Here is a 25,422-nt window from a genome sequence, read left to right on the forward strand (position 1 = left end):
CCATTATTATTATCATCATTATCATTATTATTAGCCATTGTGCCACATAGCTGCCTCTGATCTTTAGGCATTGCATACAGAATGCAATTTTACCAAATATCTCTTTCGTAATAGGTTGCAAGGCCTTTATTTGACAATATATAAATGTTCTTGCTTCTTGTCATCTTCAGGTTCTTTCATTTGCAGCAAATGAAAGAAATTTGGTCTAGGAAAACCTTCATTTCAGAAATCTGAAGATATGATTTAAAAAATCATCAGAAGCAGCCGAAACTGCTAATGGTGATGTTTCAGAAAATGAGACTGATTAGAAATGTCAGATTGAATTAAGTGAGTTTGGTAGTGGTGGTGGCAGTATCTTTTTTTCTTTTGACTCATCTAGCTTCTTTCTGAAAATGAGTACTTTTAGTACTTTCTTGATGTTGGAGACACAAAGTTCAGAAAATGTCATAACTTCCTTTGTATTTTAGTGTTGATGGTTTATTCTGTTTCTTGGGTTTTTGCCTCATATTAGTAGCAAAAAGTAAGATATGCTAGGTTCATTAGCATTTAGCAACATTTATGGCAAAAAAAAATTTATAATTAAAGTTAAATCTAGGTACCTTGGTTTGTCACTTTCTAAATGGTTTTTGTTGTAGCAGATGTCTCTTTATGGGGCATCTACATATGTCTACATATATGTGAATAATGCCCTAAACTAGTTAAGCAATTTTACTTCATCAAAGAGTGTTTCCAGTCCAAAGATTTTATTACATTCACATATTCCACATAGAAGACAAGAAAAATTTTCAGAAGTTATAAAGCCATGAGTTCTTTTCTGGTTGGGACATGAGAAATTTTCCCATTCAGAATTTGTGGAATTTTTCATTTCTTAATTATTCATAGATACGTAAATGCAATGAAATCTTGTGATCTTTAAACTTAATTTGAAGTGTCTAAAATATTGTATGATTGGAACTAATGGATGGTTTCTGTTTTATTTTTGTTTATATTTATTTATGTTTGTTTTGTTATCTACTTATTTAGTCATATTTGTTTTATTTCTTTTCCAGTGAAACAAGCAGTGTATGTAGTAGCAGTGACACAGGTCTCTTCACCAATGATGAAGGTCGTCAAGGTAATCTTGATCTCAGAACCCTGAGGCTGTACTCAGTGTTTATGGGAGAAGTCTAGTCACTGTAAGAGTGACTCTTTTTGAGTATGTCACTTATATAGTGTGTTTGAATAATAGGGATATGTCTTTTGGCTGTTATTTTTTGAGTCAGCAAATATGTCCATTGAGTTATCTTTCATAATTGTGTGATATATAAGAAAAATTTAATTGCCTGTATATATTTTTATTTCTGAAAAAGGTTAAAATTTTGTTTAGTGTGGCCTATTGTAGAAAATATCTTCATGTTGTTCTGCAAACATATAATTCATAACATGGAACATTGCAAACATGTTTAATATATTAATAATAAAAGTTTTGGCTTTTATTGCCCAAAAAGATGTATGTTTTGTTTCATAGGTTTGCCAAATGTGATTCTGGAAATATTGTTTCTCCTTTCTGGGTTGATGTTCTTTATATAATAAAAGTTAGATTAGTGTTCTTTTTTTTTTTTAACTAGCTCTAACATTCTAGTATTCTTTGTAGGGAATTAATGGCATAAGGATAGTGACTATATTTCCAAGTCATAGTTCACTCAGTCAGACTCCCCTAAAAGCTGAAAGAATTCTGCTATGTCTGAAAAGTGTCGGACTATCCCACCCATACCCCAGAGCTGTCAGGGATCTGTTAAAATCTGAGATAGCATTCTTACCTTCCTGTTAGTCCAAGACCACTTAATGCTATGTAGGTTACCGTGAATGTCATTTTGAATACTATAAGGAATGATAAATTAATTTACAGATGGCCTAGTTTGACTTGGGGGTCTTTTCTCTAGGCAGGCTTGTTGGGTCTCAGTACTTGACTCAGTCCTGGTATGAGTACTAATATTTGATACCTTATTTTGATTTACGTAAGGAGAAACAATGAAATGACCCAATAAATTTTTTTAAAGTTTATGAAACATTTTTATACAGGGACATGACTGCAGTATAAAGGATTAAGTTTAGGAAGACCTTTATGAAAATGAGAATTAAGTATTGAGTTGCCAAGGGAAATTAGGAATTTTTTTCTTAGTGATCTTCTTTTACTTTCTCTCTTTTTTCAGATAGAAAGATGATCATCTTTTAATGGTGGTATAAGTATAGTGTTGTGTAGAGTTAGGGATATAATCTAGGTGACTTGTCAAGATCTCTTTTAGCCCAGTGAAACTATATTGAAAATTTTTTTTAAAGTCTTATGTAAATGCTTAAGAGCCATCACTTCCCATTTCAGAACAGTGTTTGTCATTTCTCATATGAAAACATTTATCTGCATAGAATATTCTTAGGTCTAGGGAATTTCTTTTTGAGATTAGAAGGTAAAATGAACATAAAATAGAACCTCTAACTAAATCATCTTTAATTCTCCTTTAATACTACTACTTTACTGCTGGTTCACTGGGTATAGGTACAGATACCCAGCTACAGTTTTGTTAGATGCATAAACTTTATTTTTTGGAGACCTCCAAAATGATTTAACATTTGTCACAATCCTGTGTTTAAAGTCAGATGACTGGCAGGTTCAAAGTAGCTCTCTTAGGGTACAATTCACAGCACAGTTAATGTATACTTTAACCCTTACATTGTTATTGGGGTAACAGGTGTAGAGCTTAGTTGCCCTGCCCATTGTTTATTTCTGTGGTTTTGAGAAGAGTAATGAGGCAATTTATCATATTTCTGTTTTAGCAAGCAGAAATTTGCTTCCCCTGTAGCCAGAAGACACCTTAAAATGAGAGCTAGGAGATGGGATTTCAGCCCTGGCCAGATCGTGTATATGACCTTGAGCAACAAAAGAATGTGATTTCTCTGGACCTCAGTTTCTTCATCTATAAAACAAGTGGATTGGATTACATAATCACTAAGATCCCTTCCAACTCTAAAATTGTTTTTCCTCTTAATTTCTTAGTGGTAGCCTGTTGAGCCAGTGCTGAATTACTTATCCCCCTCCCATTAATGAACTATTGGGGAGGAAGATGTGAATATATGTTCTTTGTACAACATAAAGTTTGAATATATAGAATGCATTCCAGAAACAAAATTTAAATTGTAAGACAGTTTATAAATTAGAGCCATTAAATAATCTTTCCCCTTTACTAGATATAGCACAGAATAACCAATTTAAAAGCCATTTAAGAGTTATAACTCACAGTTCTTATCTCTGAAAGGTTTACAAAGCCTCTTGTTTACTATGTGAGATAGGCAGTACCATCTACCTTGGATAGTACCATCTACTGCAATTTGATATATATGTGGGTATGTAGTTATATGTGCTTTTTAATGGTGATATTAATTGAGAAGGGAAACTGTATCACTTTAAGTTACCTAAAATGTGGTAGTATGAGATTTTGTTCATTTTGGCCTCCTTATAAGACTTAAGTGTTAACTTGGCTTACCTATTTCAGGGGATGATGAACAGAGTGATTGGTTCTATGAAGGTGAATGTGTCTCAGGATTCACTGTCCCCAATCTCCTCCCCAAGTGGGCACCTGATCATCGATCTGAAGTAGAGAGAATGGATGCAGGACTAGACAAACTTTCAGATTCCACATTCCTTTTGCCCTCTCGTCCAGCTCAAAGAGGTGAGTCCCCAAAGTGTTTGGGAAATAAGATTAATAATAATTTAATCATTTGGCCACACATCTCATTAGCTGTAGCCTAGATGATTGTTCTGTAGCTGAAGTATCCATAAATTCCTATCTGCCTGTTGATGAATGTCTGAGAATGTTGTTGGGACTCTTCTACACAATTATATGGATCTGAGTTTAGACTCAAGGGACGAAGGCTAGAGATCTTGAAGCCCACCTGGGTTACTGGAGGCTTCAGAGCTGGTTCACCATCTCTACAGGCTTCAATTTCCTCATCTGTAAGATTGAGATAAAGTGGGGTGTGTGGAGTATATAGTAAGTTGAGAAAAGTTTCTTCAGTTCAGTACTGCCAATAGTATTCCTGTTAGGATGCTGCAGGTCAACAACCTTGTCTCATTGCCTACTTGCTGAGTCACATCAAAGCTAAAGGTTTGTTAGCTACTCACTAGAGTATGCTGAAATGTTGGTTCTTTGGGCTTGATGAGAACAGATTTCAGTAAGAAATCGTCTTAGAATAATGGCTTGTTATTAAGAGTTGATTAAAAAGCATTTCTTTGAATAATTTTAATTCCCATTTTTAGTTTATGGCATCATAAAATTATAGAATGTTAAAGCTGGTAAAAACCTTAAAGATTGTCTAGTTCATCCCTTTAATTTTAATAGATTCTTTATTCTCTCTGCAACTTTTAACACCACAGCCCCTCTCCATCCTTTCATGTTCATTCAGTACATCACCCCTTCCCGGATCTTGTTTTCTTTCCTTCACATTCTCAGTCTTAAAGTTAAATACTTCAGCTGTGTACTACCTTATAACCCTTGAAACCTCTAACTCATTTAGAGTTACCCTGGGTTGAACTCCCTCCCCCCATACTCCCCCAGATCCATCTTGTCTGTTTCTATTTACATGCTAATTGATGTCCCAGAACTGTACAGATAGTATCTTTTGCAAATTTATGTTATCTGATCTCAGCTAGACCCTTGTAGCCCAAGAGAAGTATTTTTATTTTCTCTGATTTGACTTAGATTCTATAGTAACTATTCCAAAACTTCTCTCCTTAAGTCCTTTATGCCATCTTTCCCCCAGAGCCCCCAAGCAAAGGACTTGCTGTCCTACTTTAATTAAAAAAATAGAGGCTGTCTACTGTCAGCAATTTCTTGTTTCTTATTTCACACCACAAAATCTCTCTACATTGTTTTTATTTTCTCTTCCTTTGCTCCCATCTCTGAGGAAAAGGTGGTCTCTTTTCTGTGCCAAGATTGGGTTCAGAATTGAACAGGAGCATGAAAGCAGTCCCGATTACCTTTGGGAAATTACTGAGGTATTTTAATAGTGTAAAAAACAGAAGCTCATCTTTTTTACCCTAGTATTCTTCCTTTGGTGTTGCATGACTGAAAAGCATGGAATACTTCAGTATCTGAAGAATTGAAATTGAGACTCAGATGCATTCAAAAATTGTTGTATTGACTGCGCCATCCCCTTCACACTGTTCTCATAGCTACCTCTTTGTCCCTTTCCTAATGAGACTCTAGGAGAAGTTAAGTCTTCACTCATTGATTCAAATTCCTCATCTCCTATGCACTTCTTAACCTCTAGTAGTTTTACTTTCCAGCTTCAACACTCAAACGAAACTTTGCTGAGGTGACTAACAGTCTGTTAACTACTAAATCTAGTGGCTTCTTTTTTTCTTTCAGTTCACATGCCCTTTATCTTTCTATAGCATTCAGCACATTGACCCCCCTTTTCCTCCTACACTTTTCCATGATGCTTTTCTCTCCTATTCTTTTATTTGTTGATTTCTTCATGCTTTTTATTTACCCCCTTAGCATGGGTGTTGCTCTTGATGACCATAATTATCTACTTCCTTTTTTAATTACTACCTGTAAGCAAATGATTTCCAAATCTCTTTTCTTAGTTTTAATCTTCTTGAACTCCAGTTCCTAACACTAGCTGCCTGCTGGAGATCTCCATCAGGATATCTGATCACTATTATGTTCAAACAAAACTCATTTATCTTTCCCCTAAGCATCTCCCTCGTTACAGTTTCCCTTCTAAGTGCACTGCCATTCTTCTAATCACTTTGAAGTTATCCTGACATCTCTCTCACATCCCTTCATATCTAATCACGTGCCAAATTTTGTTGATTCTGTTGCCACAAAATCTCTTTCATCTCTCTCATGTTCCCTGCTCAGAATGCTATAACCATAAGTCAGGATGTCATCATTTCATTCTTGAATTATTAAATTTGCATTTTTTATTTTAATATATTTTTAAAATTTATTTTTAGTTTTCAACATTCGTCTCCACAAGATTTTGAGTTCCAAATTCAACCCCCATCTCTCCCCTCCCCTCAACCCAAAACCCTGTTCATTCTGATTACCCCTTTCTTCAATCAGCCCTCCCTTCTATCACACCCCTCCCTTCCCTTATCCCCATCTCCTTTATATTCATGTAGGGCAAGATAGATTTCTGTACCCTATTACCTGTATTTCTTATTTCCCAGTTGCATATAAAAACAATTCTCAAGATTCGTTTTTAAAACTTTGAGTTCCAACTTCTCTCCCTTCCTCCCTCTTCACCCATCCCCCCTGAGAAGACAAGCAATTCAATATAGGTTATACATATATGCAAAAGACTTCCATAAAAGTCAAGACTACCTATATTTCCCTCCATCCTATCCTGCCCCCCATTTATTCTATTCTCTCTTTTGACCTTGTCCCTCCCCAAAGGTGTTTATTTCTAATTACCCCTCCTTCCATTTGGCCTCCCTTCTATCATCCCTTCCCACACCCTATTTATCCCCTTCCCCTCTACTTTCCTGTAGTGTAAGATAGATTTTCATACCAAATTGAGTGTGCATGTTATTCCCTCCTTAAGACAAATGAGATGAGAGTAAGCTTCACTTTTTCCCTCTCACCTCCCCCCTTTTCCCCTTCATTGAAAAAAGCTTTTTCTTGCCTCTTTTATGAGAGATAATTTGCCCCGTTCCATTTCTCCTTTCTCCTCCCAATATATTCCTCTCACACCTTAATTTTATTTTTTTAGATATCGTCCCTTCCTATTCAACTCACCCTGTGTCCTCTGTCTATATGTATGTAATCCCTCCAACTACCCAAATACTGAGAAAAGTCTGAAGAGTTACAAATATGATCTTTCTGTATAGGAATGTAAACAGTTCAACTTTAGTAATAGATCTCTTTCCTGTTTACGTTTCATGCTTCTTTTGATTCTTGTGTTTGAATGTCAAATTTTCTATTTAGCTCTGGTCTTTTCATCAAGAGTGCTTGAAAGTCCTCTCTTTCATTGAATGACCATTTTTTCCCCTGAAGTATTATACCCAGTTTTGCTGAGTAGGTGATTCTTGGTTTTAGTCCTAGCTCCTTTGACTTCTGGAATATCACCTTCCTAGCTCTTCAATCCCTTAATGTAGAAGCTGCCAGATCTTGTGTTATGCTGATTATATTTCCACAATACTCGAATTGTTTTTTTCTGACTGCTTGCAATATTTTCTCCTTGACTTGGGAACTCTGGAATTTGGCTACACTATTCCTAGGAGTTTTTGTTTTCGAATTTCTTTCAGAAGGTAATCGGTGGATTCTTTCATTCTTTATTTTACTCTCTGGTTCTAGAATATCAGGGCAGTTTTTCTTGATAATTTCATGAAGGATGATGTCTAGACTCTTTTTTTTTGATCATGGCTTTCAGGTAGTCCCATAATTTTTAAATTTTCCCTCCTGGATCTATTTTCCAGGTCAGTTGTTTTTCCAATGAGATAGTACACATTGTCTGCTATATTTTCATTCCTTTGGTTTTGTTTTATAATTTCTTGATTTTTCATAAAGTCATTAGCTTCCATCTGCTCCATTCTAATCTTTAAGGAATTTTCTTCATTGAGCTTTTGGACTTCCTTTTCCATCTGGCAAATTCTGCCTTTTAGGCCATTCTTCTCCTCATTGGCATTTTGGATCTCTTTTGCCATTTGGGTTAGTCTATTTTTTAAAGTGTTATTTTCTTCAGCATTTTTTTGGGTCTCCTTTAGCAAGCACTTGATTAGTTTTTCATGATTTTCTTGCATCTGTCTCACTTCCCAATTTTTGCTCTACTTTTACTTGATTTTCAAAATCATTTTTGAGCTCTTCCATAGCCTGAGACCAATTCATATTTTTCTTGGAGGCTTTGGATAGAGGAGCTTTGACTTTGTTTTCTTCTTTGGTTGGGATATTTTGGTCTTCCTTGTCACCAAAGTAAGATTCTATAGTTTGATTCTTTTTTTGGTTTTTGCTCATTTCCCCAGCCATTTACTTGACTTCTGAACTCTTTGTCAAAGTAGATCTCTGTTTCTGGTGGGGGTAGGGGGGTAGCCGCTAGACTCCCACACAATCTGTGGGCTTAGAGCTCCAGAAACAGTCACTGTCTCTGCCCCTGCTGCTGCTGTGTCTGCTGGGGGTTCCTCTGTTACCTTCCTCCTCAGCCGCTCAGGGGTTGGGACTAGACCACTCCACTCTCCTGCACTGGTCCCACAGACTTTTCTCACTGACCTTCCAGTTTCTCCTCAGCGTTTTGTGGTCATGCAGTCTGGAAACCACTACAGGTGTGAGAAATTTGGTCTTCCCAAGGCCTGCTCAGGTCCTGTTTGTGCTGGTGCAGCCTACTCTGGACTGCACCCTGCCCCTACTGTGGCATGATAGACACTTCCCAGTGACCTTCCAGGCTGTCTTGGGCTGGAGATTTGCTTCACTCCATCATTCTGTGGATTCTACAGCTCCAGAATTTGTTTAGATCCATTTTTTACAGATATTTGCCTGGGCTTGGGGGCAGCGCTCTAGAAAGTTCATGCTGTTACTCCACCATCTTGGCTCTCCTCCCTCTTATTTTAATGTTTTGTTTTATTACCTTTTGTTTTTATGTTTCCTTTATTTTTGAATATATTTCTCCCTCTCTTCTTTATTATCACTGTATTCCCTGTAGTTTCACAATGGATTTTTTGATTATTATTTGATCTGGTGCTATTTTTTAGAGTTTTGCTTGAGTTAGGGCTGTTGAAATGAATCTGTCTTCCTCCATTTGGCAGTTATCTTAGCCAGAAGTCATATCATAGTCCTGTAACTATTCTTTCTGTCTCAGTAGACAATTACTTATGTGCTTATGTTCCAAGCACTGTGCTAGACACTAGGGATACAAATATGAAGAATAAGGCAATTCTTATTCTTGGGGATGCAACAAATATGTGTATCAGTGTAGTATTCCCACAGCTTTTTATAGAACCTCTGGGTTGGGTCCTCAAAGGGTAGTAGACTCTCTCTGGTTATTCATTCTTAACACTATAGTGTTATTATATTACTCACACACATACGCACACACACGTATACTCAACTCATGAGCCCCCACCAGTGTGTACCAGCTGTTGGACTATCAGCAAAGGCCTACAATGTACGTTAAGAACCCAAATTATAAAACATTTTTCCTGTAAATATGGAGCACACTGTCCTAAAAATACATAGAGTATTTATGGAAAGAGTGTGCTCAACCTTATAGTTCAGTTGTAGTGAGACGTGTAGGAGATGTGTGGCAAAGGCAACTCATAACTGCTACTAGTAGTAGTGTAGTTCCTGGGAGCCCTTTCTCACCCTATAATAGCTCCCCTTAGATATAACATCTCTACTTAGTAGGTTGTTTAGCTGAGTTCTAAACCTTTGCTCTTTTCTGTAGCTTGACTCTTGAATGCCAGGACTAGCTCTCTCTGGATTCTCTAAGTGAATGTCTTTTCTGTTGTCAGGGATTCCATTCCTTGAAACTGCTTCCTTCTCAAGTGACTGCCTTTCTGTATCTATTTCTATTTAGAGTGTTTATCAAACTTTGGACTTTTTGAACTGCTGGATGTGGGAGAGAGAGAGGGACAGAAACAGAGACATGAATTACCATTTTGGATTTAGTCTTTTTACCTCCCAATTATTTGATGAATAAGCATTAACGTATATTAAGTAAGTGCCTATTTTGTACCAGTGATTGTGTGCGGAGCTGGAGATATGAAAATGGAATAATCCCTGCCTGTGGTTAATCTTGAGACTTATACTATTTTATTGTTATTAAAGACCAGTGAATTCATCAGTGTGAGGAACTTCCTCTGTGGAAACTTACTATACCAAAGCAAATCAGACACTCATTTGTAACTTACAGTCTTGGAGATTTGACAGGGGCACTGAGAGATTTGTCTATGGTCACATGGCTAGCGTGTGTTAGAGATAGGACTTATATCCAGGTTTTTCTGACTCCAGCATTCACCCTTTTGTATGGTGTTATGTGCATCGTATAGGTACTTAAGGAATGTTTCCTGAGTTAAAGAAATAGGTTCAGAAAAATTGAGTCTTGTCCAAGTTAGCAATTTCCAGTTTTACTAGAAATTAGGTTTTAAATGGGCAGACCAGGGCTCTTTCCATTATGCCATTCTACTTCCTTATCACTTGGAAGCAGTGGAATGGACACTGAACTGGGATTTGCCACCTGTCTTCCAGGCCTCCCTCCCCCTTTTTTTGTGACCTCAGACAAGTCAATTATTTAACTTTTCTGAGCCTGTTTCCTCATCTGCCAAGTATGGGGGTTGAAATAGATGATCCCAGACCCCTTGCAGCGCTAGAATTCTGTAACTTTGATTCTTAGTAATGAATCAATCAGTTTTTTTGAAACTCCTGATGTGTGTTTATTACTGTTATTGTTTTACCATAGAGATTTGATACGGTGAGTCTGAGGTATATTATTTGTAAAGCTTTTAGCACAGTGCCTGGCACATAGTAGGCACTTAATAAATGCTTATTCCCTCTTCTCTCCTTATTTTTTCTTCCCTCTCTTCTCCTTCAGGAGCTGTTCAAGATCCTTAGTTCAGTCAGTTTTTCATGTAAAAGAATAGCTGTGTATGAAGTATGACATCAGTATCTTAATATATTTCAGAACTCATGTTGTGTTCTTTAGAATAGGCACCTTGAAAAACCATACACTTATTCTGGTGATAACTGCCCTTACTCAGAGGAGTTTCAGGAATTCCTTGTTTGGCATTGCCTTCAGAATCATTTAAGGAATCATTTTTAATTTTATAGTCACATTACCTTTTCTGCCCCATAACTTTAATTTTCAACTTAACTCTATTTTCTAGAGTTGACTCTGAAGTACTGAGACTTTTCAAAAATCAAATCCATCCCCAAAGAATAATGATTTTTCACCTTTGAGAATATTTGAAAGAATATTCCATGACTCTAAAGTCAGTTTCAGAATTGTTATGAGCAGTGATAGCACCTCTGGAATAAATAGGTTTTGACTTCAGGTTATGACTTTGAAGAGGACAACTCATTTGAATTTGTAAGTTTTAGTATGTGTTTAATTTTTTTTTTTAAGTCACATTACCTTGGAAAAATTTGCTAATGATTTTAATAAAGCAGCCTTCTTCTCTGATTTATAATAGAAATTAAGTTTTTGGTAAAGACTAGCATCAGTGTCACAGCCTGGTTTGAGGCCTACTTTTAATATATTTTTGAGTTAACAGACCCCTGGACTTCAGTCCAGATGTCCTGGAAACATTTCAAACTAATAATATTCAAAGCAGAATTCATTGGTTTTTTTTCCTCCATAAACCTACTTCTCTTTCATGTTTGTCTAAGACATGAAGTTTGTATCCTTGTCTCCTTATTCTCACCCCCACATATTTTGCCATTTCTACCTCTGCAATATTTCTAGCATCTGAACCCATTTCTATTCACACAGTTAGCATATTAGTTCAGGCCTTCATCATTTCATTCCTCATTTATTGCAGTGGCTTCCTAATTGGTCTTCTTGCCTCAAGGCTTTTCCCCTGTACTACTGTCTTCCACATATCAGTTTTCCTTAAGATTTCCTATGTCCCTCCCATGCTCAAAAAACTTTAGTGGCTTTTTATTGCCTTTTAGATAATATATGAACTCCTCTCTAACTTTTAAAACTCTTTATAGCTTGGCTGTAAACTATCTTTCCAGCTTTTTTCTATAGTACTCCCTTATCCCATACTCTATAATCTAGCCAACCTAACTTTATCTCTTTTTCACACACAGCCTCCTCTGTACCTAAAGTATACCTTTGCCTTATTATAGAATTCCTTCCTTATTCCACGATGCAACTGTCCTATTCTACATGAAACCTTTCTTAACTCCTATCCCAAACCCCCTCCTTTCCTTTTTGCCCTCCCTCCCCAGAATATGTTGCATTTATTTTGTTTATATTCATTCTTTCTCTCTTATCCCATTAAAACGAAAGCTCTTTGAGAGTGAGGATTGTTTCATTCTTTGTATTTATTCCCTCCCACCCCCCATGACCCCAGGGCCTAGGACACTAGGTATTTAATAAATGTTGAATGACTGCTTACTTAAAAAGAAACAGCTTAATTGTTGAAAAACATGGCACAAAAGGTAAAGTGTTGGATTTGGAAACCGGAAACTTAGGGTAAAATCCCACATCTGACATATATTAAGTGTGTGGCCCTAGATAGATCACTTAACCTTTAAATGCAAATTCCTTGATTAAAGCCAGGACTTAATTACAACCATGGATTGTAATCTTCATTTAGTTCCTCATGCTGATGACATCATAGATTCTCCGTTTAAAATTGTGGAAATTGAGGACTTAGGGTTTTGGAAATAGCTAAAGTTTGGGAAATGAGCTTTATGAGTACAGTTTCCATGGCAGAATTAGTAGAATTTTGTTGGAAAAGCCTTCAAGGTAGCAAATATCTTCAACAAGTAGTTGGCTTTATTGAGCACTAAGACTATAAGCTCCTTTAGGACAGAGATGGTTTCATTGGTTCGTTGTTTTTAAAATTCCCAACACCTGTGGTGCCTTGAATATAGTACTTGACTAATAAATATTTGCCCAACTGAAATTGAATGCTGAGTGTTTGCCCTTTATTTCCAGGGTTCCATGCACGTTTGAATCGGCTCCCTGGAGCTGCTGCCCGATGCCTCAGAAAGGGACGAAGAAGGCTCGTTGGAAAGGTGAAGCCCCTCAGTGTATTTTATTGGCCTATAGAGCGTATATACTTGCCATAATCAAAAATGTTGTTTTAACTTAACAGTCTGCCCCATAGCTAATTTAGCGTGCTTGTGTTATTTGTGTTAGATCATATAACAGAACTGTTATATGAAAGAACTTGCTGTGTCCCCTTGCCAGTTCTTATGTAAGCTTAATTTTTGTCTGCTTCAGGTAGAGAAAATATTGGCTAACAGAGGATTTATTGTGAATCATTTTGTAGTCCAGAGCTGCACTTTCTTTAGGTTCTATACTTCAGCTTACTATTGTGTTAACTATGTTACTTAGAGTCCTTTTGCTCTGAGATCTTTTCTATCCCTCATCATGACTCTTCATCTAACTTTATGAAGATTTCTTTGTTTGTTGTAGTTTTGCCTTTTCATCCCAGTATTTGTCAGAGACCATCAGGAATGATAACTCCTACTGAATGAGGCATCAGGACCCATTAGGGACATTTAGGACATAGGCAGTCTTCAGTTGTTACCTTTTTTTTTTTAAACTTTGTGAGATACATAAATCAGGGCCAGAAGAATAGGAGCTCTACTTGTCCAGAGAGAGTTAGAGGCAGGAATATGAGGAAGATAGTTGAGAATGTATTTGTTTTCTGAAGTTTAAATGAACAAAATATCAGTTTTTAAAAAATTTCTGTGGAGATGAGGATTTTACTTTTTGTAGTCATACTCCTGCCCCCATATAGAGGTCATCTAGCCCAGCTTCCTCATTTTACATGAGGAATGTTACAACCAGAGAGGTGTCTTATATCTCTTTAAGATTGGTACTTTTTCTACTACAGTACATTGCCTGGACTCATTTGTTGGAAAAATATCTACTTCTGAAACTCATTTTGTATACATTAAAATGTCTCATGTCTGGGATGTATGCTATGTTGGAAGTATAGTTGGAGAACATAGTAAGAGTATGTAGTGGGGAAGTGGAAGAAGAAAGACTGGGAGGGCTTTTTCACTTTTTTCCCTCTCTGTCTACTAGATTTGATAGCTGATAGTCTTCTCTCCACCAGTCCAAGTTCATTTTAGCTGTTGTAAAATAAGAGCCTTTAACTGGTATGGAGTAAATCAGGCTTTAGCTGGGAGAGAACAAGAGTCTATTGGAACTATTTCTAATAATTTCAAATGAATAGGATAATATTTACTTGTTAAATTCATCTTCATCACCTTAAAGGGATAGTTGTCATTTACAGTGGAGGTCACTGTTCTACCCACCTCCCCCTACTTCCTCATCCTCTGTTCCTCTCTTCTCTTTTTCTAAATTGTAATCATAAATAATGAGTTTCATTCACAGCTCCCTGCCAGCGAGCTGCTAATTACTGAAAGTACGGCTTGTAATTTACACAGTAATAAACTGTAAATTTAAACATTACGGCAGTTTAAGTTAATAATTTTTCTGCTGTAACAAATAGCCCATTTTTCACCCATCCCTCCCCCCTATTCCCCCTACCTCATGTGTGTCTGTGACCAGGAGGCATGGCCATAAGAGATGAAGAATACAGAGTGTAAAACCTTTTCATTTAGCTCCATTCCCGCCCAGAACTCGACCTCAAATTAATTTTCTATAGCAAATTGTTATGCTAAGAAGTGCAGCTTAATGCTTAGAGTAATTCACCACATAGATGAACACACAAAATACTTGCCCAGAGACTGTGTGCACACAACAGGCTTATATATTTCTTGACTTTTGTGCACACTTGACTTGTGCTTACCCAGCCTTAACATTTATACGTATTTGTGCAGCTCTTGCTCATGTTACGTATTAGTACGTGTGCATAGTCTAGTACATTTGCCTTCACAGATACTGTAATGGAGGTTCATGTTGAGTGAAGGGTGGGTTCTTGTGTTGTTTTGCTGTATTCCAAAGATGATGGTTCTCAGACCTGTGATGTCAAAAGCTTAGGCTGAGGACTCATCAGTTCATCAAAAACAGTACTAGTACTAGTTTGTGTTTTTGGGGAAAGAGGGGGAGGAGAAAATGGTTTGACTGGTAGGATATCAATGTGTGGTAATTGTAGCTTTGGAGTCCTTAGTGGTTCATTCAGCTCATTTAGCAAACCTTCACTGTATACTAGGACTGTACTAAGCACTGGGGAGGGATACAAAGATTCACAAGATAGTCCCTATCTTTATGGAACTTACAGTCTAACAGTAAGTAAGCACATCTGGCCCCTTGGAAACAAGCTAACCTTTGGACCCAACTATGACTGAATGGCATTGAGTTTGACTTTAACCATAGATGAACCAAGGTTGAACTTGATATAGTGAGTTCGAAGTCCTTTTCAAAAAGTTTGACAGAAAATTATGCTTTGCAGTGCATCAGTGTTCATGGCAGTGGTGACATATTTCACTTCTCTGTCTTTTTAGGAGACCAGCATGAGCACTTTAGGAACTGAAAGGGTAGGCCACATAATTAGTGACCCACGTCAGAAGGAGTAAGTACCTGTTGTTTCTGGTTGGTTGATTTAAGTTCTGAGAAAGAGAAAGATCAGGAATTTCCTGTTCTGTGTAGGGGGGAGGAAGGTGAATTTTTATAGCCACCAGAAATTTGTCATTGAAACCAGAATTTTAGCATCATGAAAGAGGCTTTAGAAATCCAGTGAAATGGCGTCTGTCCTGTCTAAAGCACTGACCCATAAGACATTATGTCTTTTATAGCTGTTTTTTCATTTCTAGTCTGCTTTTTCTTCTTGCTTTGCTTTTTAGACATATCTACTATTAAAACGCATGACGTTTTTGTACTCTGAACTCCTAACTTAATAGTGATTTTTCTCATTTAATATAAATCTGCAAAACTGATAATTATCTTCACCCACCACCTCCTTTGCAAATATTCAATAAATATATATTGAGTGCCTACCCCTACTTGCATTGGGCTAGATACTGGGTGGCAAAGGCCAGAAAGGTAGCAAAAGAAATCATGTTTAGTGTTAAGAAGAAGGGATTTCATGCAACTTTATAGAGAAAGTATTTTTGTGCTAATTATTGGTGGTGAAGTCCTTTAAGGAACTCCGTTTTGAGCAAACTATTTGTTGTAGGAGCAGTACACTTTCTCATGATAGCCACATCATGTAAATCTTGTACCACAAAGTATAATGGCCCTTTGGTACTTCTTGCCATGGTTGGGACCCAGTTTCAACAGAATGTATTTGTTTATCCAACGTGGGTGCTATTCAATCTATAATAGTAGGTAAAGATACTGATAATCTTTGGTTAATCTCTTGTTGTTTTGGGATCAGGTTGTAAGTCACTAGTTTGTTTGCACAGTTTAGCAAATGGGTTCATTATCTTGTTGCTCCATACTTGATATTTTCATTAGGAGGCTTTTCCTTTGAAAAGTTGTTTCCAGTATGAAGCTTGCACATGTTTAATATTTCTTTCCCTTTCTCCCCCAACTCCCATCTTTTCATTTCCTTAATTCATTTTCCCTTCATCTTTTTGTTTTCTTTTCCTTTATCTTTTCCCTGCTTCTTGTATTTTGTTTTCTTGCCCTTTTTGTTCTTTCCCTCCCTTTAGTTTCTGGTTACCATCAGCAGGGAAGAGAGAGCGCAACCAGGTAAGTTGGCTCCTCTGTCATCTTTATTTTCTCATTTGGTTTCCTTTTCTTTAGAAAGAACAAAGCGTTGACTTCTGATTTTCCGCACATTCCTGCCTGTTCACATGAGGTAAGGAAGTCATTGACCATACAGTTAGGTTTGGTATTGTAAACACTCTATGTTCATGGATATTTGACTTTTACTGAATTATATTATGCCTTAAGTTGCGATGGCTGATTTCCTTTTCAGTGTTCAGTGTTGGCGGTTATTTTATTTTTTAGTCACTGATTCTTTATAGGACATCCGGTGGTAATCTGTTATTTTGTTTTGACCTAGCAACAAGGATATCATAGAATGAACTGCATGTAGATTTTTCCTGGGTGAAGCATTTCCACTTTTAGTTTTATAGGTTTCTTTCTCCTAATGATTAGTCTTACAGAAGAGAATATGTAATTGTGGAGGCCTATCAATAAGACTTTCCTACTTTCATGTACCCCTATTGAATTTGGATATCTGTTAGTGAAATTGTGGCACTGATAATAGAATTGTATTCATATCTAGAAGTTGGAAAGTAATTTTTACTTTTTAAAAAGCTATGTTTAGTTCTGGGACGAGTATGATAAAAGTGATTTTGAAAACCTGGACAAAGGAAGCAAGAATGCAGCTATCTTGAGTTATTAGAAGTATTAGTTAGCTTGCTTTATGTATCATAGTGTATCATACAGTACTTGACATTTGTATAGCACTCTCTTTTTCTAAACCTTTATCTCAATAACCTTGTGAAGTGATAGGTAATAATAATAGTAATTGGCACATTTTACTTTCAAGGTTGCAGAATGCTTTATCTACCATATTTCATTTGAATCTCACAACAGCCTTGTGAAAGAGGTGCTACAGGTGGTTTTTTTGTTTTTGTTTTTGCTTATTTCAGCTCATATGTTTCAGAAGAGGCATTTAAACCCATTAAAGTCTTTGTGGCTTCACAGTCCAGCACTCTATAGCATTTCCATGTTAGAAAACACTATAAAAGTCAAGAAATTAACTAGCTTGCCCAAAACTACATTGCATCTATTTCAAGTTAATGGGACAGTTGTGACTGGATTTTTTGATTCCCTGGCTGTACCATTTTCAAAACTTCATATTGTAGATACTTTCATCATCCATCAAAATGATTCTCTAAGTTAGGAGGAAAGGAGGTAATAATTTGCTAGTCTACTTGAGAATGATTTTGAATGGAGTCCAGGTTGATAGACAGAACTGCTAGTTAATGGTACTTTTGCAGAAAATGCTATGTTATCATACGTTAAAAAGTTTTCAGAGGACTAACAGAAGAGAATATAGTCGTTCTTTTTTGAGGGAACTGGACTAGTCATGCTGCAATCACATGGCATAATGTTGAACATTATATAGCCTCATTAAATAGTTTTGTGATAATGTTTTGGGATAGCATAAATAGTTGAGATAGAGTGGAGAAAGTATTCTGACATTGGGATTATTTTTTCACATTCAGGGTGTATCTTTCAAGTGGGTCTTATTGAAATGACTTCCTTTTTGTTCTTTCAGTTCAATCCCCTTTCTCCTCTCTATTCTTTGGATGTTCTTGCTGATGCTTCCCACCGAAGATGCTTACCAGCACACTGTTCTGCCAGGTAATATTTCTAGTCTCTGAGGGACTTCCCTCATTTCCTTCTAGTCAATGCCAATAAAGCCTCGTCTGAAAAGAATATTATTAATACTGCTACTCCAGAGAGAGATTCTTTTAAGGAAGAAGATGAGAAAGCAAGTAAACATGCTTCTCTCTTTATCACAAAGGTGGAGTTGGATAGTGTCTGAGGTGATTTCTCATTAGTCAGACTTGTTGTGTATGTATGGTACATGCAGTTCCTTGTATAGCTGATTGATAGATTCCAGGTAGTTTTATCTAATGGCAAAAGTCCATGCATTTGCTCATTTAATAATTTTTGTATAGGTTGTGCAATGTTTGAAAAGATGAAGACTTTTCATGGGCACAGTCATTATTACCACATGAAACTGTGACCCCAGTCATAGGCTTCTGGTATATTGCAGAATCAAGTGGGGAAGTTGGGAAAAGTCTTTTGAAAGGAAAAATATTATAAATATTTGTGCAGAAAATATGAAAACTTTTTAGTTTAGTGTAAACCACTTCTCTCTTAGCATTTACTCTGGATTTAAATCCTCAGTTTAAAAAGGCAGCGTGAATGTAGTTCCCTGACTTCTGGGCAGGGTTTTTGGTTTAGGTGGCTATTGCTTTCATCATGTGTAAATCCCTTGAGACAGGCCCAGCATACTGCTTCGTGTCAGAGGCAAAGTGGAGTTTTGCCTTCAGGCTGACTCTGCCAGAAAGGTTATACAATGCTGAATTAGTATCTATGCCTTTATTGGGATTCCTTGTTTCCTTTAAAAAGCTGAGCTGCACAGCAGCTTGTGTTTCTTATTTGTGTATCTCATTAGTCATATCGTTATCTTCTATTTCTTCCTTATCAGTACTGGTGGCTAGGAGTTAGGAGCATGAAGTCTCGGCTGCATTCATGGGCGCCCACTAAACTTTAGAGAAACGTTGTATAGTGCTTCATACATTTGGCATTGGCTGAAGGCTAAGGAGAGTGAATAGAGATGATGATATCTCTGTTTTTCTCTCACTCCTAAATACCATTCCTTCTTTATTAATCATTTGATAAGCGCACATGGCCTCTGCGAAACCTTTAGAAAAAGTGAATGATAAAACACTGAGCCTGCCAGGCCATCTTTTACTTTCCTGAAATAATGTTACGTACCTTTTCTCTGTCTTTTAAGGCAGAGGTTCCTAGGTAATGAGGGACTTTGCAACTCCTCTGGAGGCCAGATAGACAGAATTTAGTATCAGCCATTGAGACTGCGGACTTCAGGTACAGGTGGAAGAGGTTTTTGGGGAGGTATATGCTTGGCACTGAGGAGAGCTGGTCTTAGGAAGAGCTAGGCCTTTTTTCTGCCTCATTTTGTGTGTAGTGGGAAAAGATTTCATTCAAAGTGTCTGGGCAGCATTGGGAATTTCACACCCATCATTAGAATGGTTTTTGTATGTGTGCTGACTGTGTTATCATTAGTGGTATAATTTTATTTTGCGGAGAGAGAAGTGTTTCCTGTTTTATCACAGCATTCCCTGAGGACAGTTGGTGTATTAATTTGCTGTATTGCCTCCTGGCTGTTCCCAGGCTGTTTTCCTCTTCATCTTGGAATTTTTAATGGCCCTGGTGCCTCTTGGGAGGAATGCAAGGAAGAGTACCTCAGGGAGAACTTCCTTTTTTTCACATGCCTATAATTACTCTCCTTTAAGAGCACAAAGAATTTGATAATCATGCTTAGGCTATGAAGGTTTCCTTCTTTCAGGCTGCTGAGCACAGTCAGCTCCTGCATGGACTACTTTAATTCCAATTTCCTAAGCATTTGACAACTGTAAAGGTTTTTCAACAAAATCTGCACAATAGATAGCATCCTGTTAGCTGTCCAGCTACAGGGTAGCTTAAGGATCATTGATGCTTTTTGAGGATTCTTCAAGTTGTTCATGGAATGTAATGTAAATATTTTTGAAAGGACAGTGTTTATTTTGTTTTGAGGGAAAGACTATTAATAAACAAATGAATAAAAATTTTAAACTGACATCCTTACCTCATAAAATGATTGTAAAAGCACTTTAAATTAATAACAAGTGAAAATGGATTAGGAGATGATCTGGTCTGTGATTTTTTTGCTGTAAGAGAGCTATAGCTTGTTTTAGTTAAAAAAAAAAGAGAGGGAAAGCAGTTTGATGTTCACTTATCTCATGGTGCCATAGATGTTTCATTGTTTCACAGATTGCTTCATGTCTTGATCAATGGAGGAAGCAAATTTTATGGTTGGTGTTAGCTGTGTAGTGTGCTTAGTGTTTTTCGGGAGTAGTTTTAGTTTCATGTAGGAGATGGTGTATTTCATGTAGTCATTGTTTCCCTTTGTTCTTTGAATTAACGATTGAGTTTAAATTTGATTTAAAGCCTAGAGGAGGATAATTTCTTTCAGTTCAATTTGTTACGTGTTGACTCTTTAACTTCTTAGTTGCTTGTACAGTGGTTAGAGTGCCAATAAATAGGGATTGGGGAAGTAGTTGATATTATTCGTATAGGAGATGCAACGATTGGTATTTTGAATTTAGAAGATTTCTGTTAAATATGGAAGTTCTTGGCTGTTTATGTTGAATATAAAGGCTCTGCATAAGGGCATGAAAAAGCTGAAGAAAAAAGTATTATTATGGTTAGACTGTAGTTGTTTGAGAATGTTGGCATTAAGGAAGGATAGTCCTGCCCTGTCTGGGAAAATAACAAAAATAAGACCAACACCCACCTATCTCTTTATGTTGAAGAAGAGATAGTCTATTTTTTTTTCTTATTTTGTGAGTGTTCCATTAAGTTTTTTTTTTTTTTATAAATTAATGTTTTCAGTTTTCAACAATCACTACCATAAGTCTTAAATTTTCTTCCCCTGTCTTCTCCCTCCCTCCCTTCCAGAGACATCTTATATGGATTCTACACATACATTCTTATTAAACACATTTTCACTTTAGTCATGTTGCATAGAAGAATTGAAAAGAATGGTAGAAATTATGAGAGAAACCAAACTAAACCAAAACATAATACAAGAGAAAATATTCTGCTTCATTCTGTATACCAATTCCATAGTTCTTTCTCTGAATATGAATGACATTTTACCTTAAGAGTCCTTTGGGAATGTTTTAGGTCTTTGCATTGCTGTGAAGGGCTAAGTCTATCAGAAACAGTCATCGTACGCTGTGGCTGTTACTGTGTACAGTGATCTCCTGGTTCTGCTCCTTTCACTCTGCATCAGATCATAGAAGTCTTTCCAGGCCTCTCTGAAGTCTTCCTGTTCATCATTTCTTATAGCACAATATAGTATTCCATGACATTTATATACCACAACTTGTCCAGCCATTCCCCAATTGATGGGCATTGATTTCTTTGATTTCCTTGCTGTAATCTTTTTAACCAGGATTTTGTTTTAAGATTTTTGACTTCATTTATATGGTATTGGTTTTTAGTTCTTTCTTTATTTTGTCCTTTCCTGATTAAGTTATTATGACTATATTTGTTTCATAAAAGCAGTTCCATAGAGTTTTTTCACAGTGTTGAGAATAATGTTTAATACACATATAAGTTTTCATTTATAAGTTTGATAGGATTCTTTTATAAATACAATGGTTTTATTTATTTGTTTGTTTTTTGGAGGGGATGAGTGGGTAGGTGTAGTTCCTTTATGGCTAGTTGGGTTTTCTTTCCTGAAAAGAGTTTAAGAGCTCTATTTGTTGTTTTGTTTATTTGGGGATTTTATGTTTTTATAGATAAAACTATTTAAAATTTTTAGTTGTCTAGTCATATGACTTTATGTAGTAGGTTCTCATAGCTCTTTTTACTTGTGATTTCATATTATTTTTAAGTTTATTAATTTGATTTTCATCTCTTTTTTATATCAGATTAAACTAAAATTTTATTAGTTTTATTAGACTTGTCAACAAGGGCCCCTTCATAGACATTTCAAAGAACCAACTTTTACTTTTATCATTTCTCGTTTTCTAGTTTCAATCACACAGCACCATTTATTCTGTCTCCAGTGTGTCAGGCACTGGAGATACAAAGACAAAAAAATGAAACAATTTCTACTCTCAAAAGATTTTTATTTTATAGAGAGAGACAACATGTACAATTACATATTTATGTATGTATGTATAATATAAATACAAGATAGTTATAGAGCTGTAGGGCATTAGCTGTTGGGGAAATCAGGAAAAGAGGTCAGGAAGAGGTGGAGTTTGAACTGTACTTTGAAGGAAGGTGAAGTATTCTATGAGGTGCAGTTGAGGAAGGAGTACATTCTAGGTATTAGGGCTGGTTATTCAGAGGCATGAAATAATAGATGTTCCTTTGTGAAGAGCAAGACAAGGTCATTTTGATAGGATCATAGATTGTAGTCAGGGGAGTAATATACAAAGAGGCTGGAAAATTGTTTGGAGCCAAGTTAAGAAGAGCTTTAAAAACTGAACACCAGAGTTTATACTTGATCCTAAAGTTAATGGGAAGTCCTTGGTGTTTATTGAATAGTGGAGTGACATGGGTCAGATTTGTGCTTAAGGAAAATCACTTTGGTAGTTGAGTAGAGGATGAATTGGAATTTAGAGAATCTTGAGGCAGGGTGATCAATTAGGAGTCCATCTCAGTAATCTAGTTACGATATGAGGAAGGTTTGAAATAAGATGCTAGATGTATGAGTAGAGGGAAGGGTTCAGATTTGATAGATATTGTGGAGATAGAAAGGATAGGATTTGGCAATTGATCATATATATGAAGTGAGGGAGAATGAAGAGTCAAAGGTAATGCAATCATGGTTATGAATCTGGGAGACTGGAAGGATGGAGGTACTTTTTTCAGAAATAGGGAAATTTAGTAGAGCAATGGGTTTTGATGGAAAGATAATGAGGTCTAATTTGGGTATATTGAATTTGAAAAATCTTTAGAATATACAGTTTGAAATAATCCAAGGGGCAGCTGGTGATGTAACTCTGGAGTCTGAATCTGGATTTGGGATAACTAAATACATGAGGACTGGTGAGGTTACTGAGGCAAAGTGTAGAGAAGGAATAGAAGAGTGCCCATGGCGGAGGCTTAGGTACACACACAGGTGTGTTTTGGGGTAAGAGACAGTTAAGGGGTATAATATGAATGATGAGCCAGGAAAAAGGACTGATGAGAAGTCACATGGATAAGAAAACCAGGAGAGAGAAATATAGAAACCAAGAGAAGAGAGAATCCTGGGGGAAGAGGGTAATCAATAATATCAAATGCTACAGAAACATGAGGAAGGATGAAGAGTGAGAAAAGACCAAAATAAGAGATAGTTTAATTTTGTAGAGATAAATTTCAGTTGAGCAATCAAGTTCATCCACATTGCAAAAGACTGAGGAAAGTGAGTAAAAGAAAATGAAGTTAGTGAGTACAAAAATCTTTTTCTAGGCATTTGACAGAAGGGAAGGGAGAAAAGATACATTATGATGATGATTTTGTGGGGGATGGTAGGATTTTTTTTATAGTGGGAGAAAATTGGAAAAAGAAAAAATCTGTAGATAAGAGATTGAAGCTCAGAGAGAGGAGGGATGATCATTAAGGGGCCAGTCTGCTGCAGAAGACTAGAATGAGTATGGGTTCAAGGATACATGTAGAGGGATTGGTCTTGGCAAGAAGACAAGCCACTTCATTACTAGAGAATGTAGGAAAGAAAGAAAATGAAGAACGATGGTTAAAAAGTGTTCCCCAGTAAAGGGTCTCTTTTTATAAAGGTACTGTGTGGTGCTGAGAAATAAGCATATTCTTTCATGATCCCAATTGGAATATTTCCATAAGTCTTTTACCTCCAAATTCTCCAACAGTTCTATCTTTTTCATTTTTGTCTCTGTTAGATTTATTAAAATTTTGTTGTATTCATTTTGGAGTTTTTTGTTCATGAACTCTTCTATCTCTGTAGATCTGATAGATAATTTCTTCTATGCTCTGTTAATTAGCTTATGATGTCACCTTTTATATCTAAATCATTTACCCACTTTGAGCTTTTCTTAATTTATGGTGTGCAGTCTTGGTCTGTGCCTCATTTTCCCCAATAGTTATTGTCAAATAGTGAATTATTGTCCCAGAAACTGGGATCTTTTGGTTTATCAGATACTAGGATTTTTGTTGTTGCTATTCAGTTGTTTAGTTGTGTTTAGTTGTGTTCCCTAAGTCTTTGCAAGCTCATGTTCATTGCTTCCATGACACTTTCTATCCATCTCATCCATTGCTATCTCCTCCCTTCATTCTTTTCCAACACCAAGGGTATTTTCCAGTGAGTTCTGTCTTCTCATTATGTGGCCAAAGTATTTAAACTTGAGCTTCAGTATTTGTTCTTCTAATGAATAATCTGAATTAATTTCTTTAAGTTTTGATTGATTTGATCTCCTGGTTGTCCAAAGGATTTTCAAAAGTCTTCTCCAGCATTACAATTCAAAATTGTTAGTTTTGCAGAATTTAGCTTTCTTTGTGGTCCAACTCTCACAGCCATATATTACTGGAAAAATCATAGCTTTGACTATATGGACCTTTGTTGGCAAGGTGATGTCTCTGCTTTTTAGTATGCTGTCTAGATTTGCCATAGCCTTCTTTCCAAGGAGCAAACATCTTTTAATTTCATGGCTGCAGTTGATGTCTGAAGTGATCTTTGAGGTCAAGAATATAAAATCTGACACTGCTCACATTTCTTCTCCCTCTTTTTGCCAGGAAGTGATGGAACCAGTTGCCATGATCTTGTTTTTTTTTTTTTTAATGTTAAATTTCAATCCAGTTTTTAAACTTCTAACTGTTGCTTTTTGATCCACATACAGGTTCCTCAGGAGATAAGTAAGATAACCCTGTACTCCTGTTTCTTTAAGAACTGGCCACATTTTGTTGTGATCCACACGAACACTAGTTTCTGTGCTCATTTGTTTCTGTATGTTGTTCCTAATTTGTTCCATTGATCAACCACCCTATTTTTTTTCAGTACCAAAATGGTAAAAACTTTGTAGTGTGGTTAAAAGATCTGTCTGGTGTTGCTAAACCTCCTTCCTTTATATTTTTTTCATTTATTCCCTTGATATTTATGAACTTTTGTTCCTTCAATGAATTTTGTTAATTTTTTTTTCTCATTTTGTTAAGTAATTCTTTGGTAATTTGACACAATACTGGTTTCTTTGCAGATGTGTCCTGTGAAAGATGTAGATTCACCTGTAATGAGGAAGGTCAGCTGTCATGGGATTTAATCCTTGGATCTTTGTTTTATCTTCTCTTCTGATATATTTTAAGTTCCACTTAATTCTTTATTGCATCTTTTTTTTATCCTCTGATGATCCCTCTTTGTCCTTTCTCTTACCCTACTTTTGTTTAATTGTTTTTTCCTCCTAAATCTCTAAATATGAGATTTTATTACTTGTTCTTTCCTTGATAGCTTTACTTTGCCTTTCTTATATCCCAGTTGCTTAAGGTCTTTGCAAGTTGAATATTCTTACTTTTTTCTATTTTGCA

The 25,422-nt window shown here is 36.3% G+C and overlaps 1 protein-coding gene across 10 annotated transcripts in view; it reads left to right on the forward strand.

Annotated features, from left to right (window-relative positions):
* The window catches only part of GPATCH2L (G-patch domain containing 2 like), an 81,760-nt gene that overhangs the window by 14,283 nt on the left and 42,055 nt on the right, over window positions 1–25,422 (forward strand). For 5 of the 10 annotated variants that reach the window (XR_011970182.1, XM_072623148.1, XM_072623146.1 and 2 more), the window contains 6 exons: window positions 1,050–1,114; window positions 3,528–3,704; window positions 12,640–12,719; window positions 15,126–15,193; window positions 16,369–16,423; window positions 17,858–17,943. Coding sequence is in view for 8 of the 10 variants with exons in the window: in XM_072623148.1 (XP_072479249.1) it covers window positions 1,050–1,114; window positions 3,528–3,704; window positions 12,640–12,719; window positions 15,126–15,193; window positions 16,369–16,423; window positions 17,858–17,943 (531 nt within the window). In the remaining 2 variants the exon portion in view is untranslated. Of the gene's footprint in view, window positions 1–1,049; window positions 1,115–3,527; window positions 3,705–12,639; window positions 12,720–15,125; window positions 15,194–16,274; window positions 16,315–16,368; window positions 16,424–17,857; window positions 17,944–25,422 lie in introns of all 10 variants that reach the window. The other 5 variants (XM_072623149.1, XR_011970183.1, XM_072623150.1 and 2 more) reach the window with 5 other exon arrangements.

Source organism: Notamacropus eugenii, chromosome 7 (genome assembly GCF_028372415.1).
Source record: "Notamacropus eugenii isolate mMacEug1 chromosome 7, mMacEug1.pri_v2, whole genome shotgun sequence".
In the NCBI taxonomy this organism is placed as follows: Eukaryota; Metazoa; Chordata; class Mammalia; order Diprotodontia; family Macropodidae; genus Notamacropus; species Notamacropus eugenii.